At 41.4% G+C, this 1090-nt stretch overlaps 1 protein-coding gene across 1 annotated transcript in view; it reads left to right on the forward strand.

Moving 5' to 3' along the window:
• Positions 1-946, forward strand: part of LOC108789506 (AT-rich interactive domain-containing protein 3A-like) — a 57342-nt gene extending 56396 nt beyond the window's left edge. Inside the window, exon 8 of the mRNA XM_018559541.1 lies at positions 553-946. Coding sequence (XP_018415043.1) covers positions 553-701 — 149 coding nt within the window. The 3' untranslated portion in view covers positions 702-946. The remainder of the gene's footprint in view (positions 1-552) is intronic.
• The last annotated feature ends 144 nt before the right edge of the window (positions 947-1090 follow it).

The raw sequence follows: 1090 nt of genomic DNA on the forward strand, positions 1-1090 counted from the left end.
TTGTGGGTATCGCCGCGCACACGGGGGTGAGCAATAATTCTAGGGCCAGTATTTTGGGGTATCTCTAAATTGATGACCTGTGGGTGCTTTTAAAGCGTCTTCTATGGACTTTTTGGGGTACTGGGGTTTTTCGCCGTTTTACGGATGCACGCAATTTGTAACCTGGGCATGTTGGGTATCGTTTTACTCGTTGTAACCTCATCTTTTATATTTCATTAAAAAAATGGGTATTTTGTTGTGTTCTGGGGCATTTAATAAAATTTTTCACTAAATGTTGGAGTTTAATAAGGAGTTGCGCTAATATTGCACAACATAAAAATTTGCAACTACCACCATTTTATTCTATAGGGTCTTGGCATTCAGAAAATATATAATGTTGGGGGGTTTTAAGTAATTTTCAGGCCTAAAATGTGGAATGTAACATGGGTACAAAAAATGAAAAAAAGGCCTCAGTTATGAAGGGGTTAAAGCAGTTTTGTCTATGATATATTGTTTTTCAGCTTTGTTTAATTTCCAATCTTTTCTAACCATGTATCAATGCCTTACCCTTAGGTGTCCTGTTTGCTCAACCTCCTACCTCAACGCCTGGAATCAGCAAAGGGAGTGTCACCCGAACTGCCAGTATGGGAGGGGCCAGTAGCACATCGGTTGCTCCACCTTCTGCTCCCCCAGCTCCCTCTTCCAACAGCTCTTCACCCTGACAGTGCCGCCAAATCCCAATACAGCTGACGCCAAAAACAAAAGGAAAAAAAATGAAAACAAAACACAAAAACAAGAAATTGCTCTGTGTTTCACACTCAGGTTTATTGCTCCTTGTCAGTGGGAACTTCCTGGAATGCATAGTAGGGTTGAGGAGAGGGAGTTTGGGCTGAGCCAGTATGGGGTCTGAAGCTTCAGACCCCTGTCCTTTTGTGAAAAACTCCATATACCTCACTTCTTGCACTCTAAAAAGATTATATATGTATATGTATGTATATGGCTTTTATTCTTAAAGGAAGGAGTAAAAATCTATATATATTGCTGTATCCCTGGCGCTGGACTTCTAAGGGGCACAGAATATCTGCATGATGGGATGTGCCTGCTGCTCTCC

The sequence above is a fragment of the Nanorana parkeri genome, unplaced genomic scaffold (genome assembly GCF_000935625.1).
Source record: "Nanorana parkeri isolate BGI_ZX_2015 unplaced genomic scaffold, ASM93562v1 scaffold401, whole genome shotgun sequence".
Lineage (NCBI taxonomy): Eukaryota > Metazoa > Chordata > Amphibia > Anura > Dicroglossidae > Nanorana > Nanorana parkeri.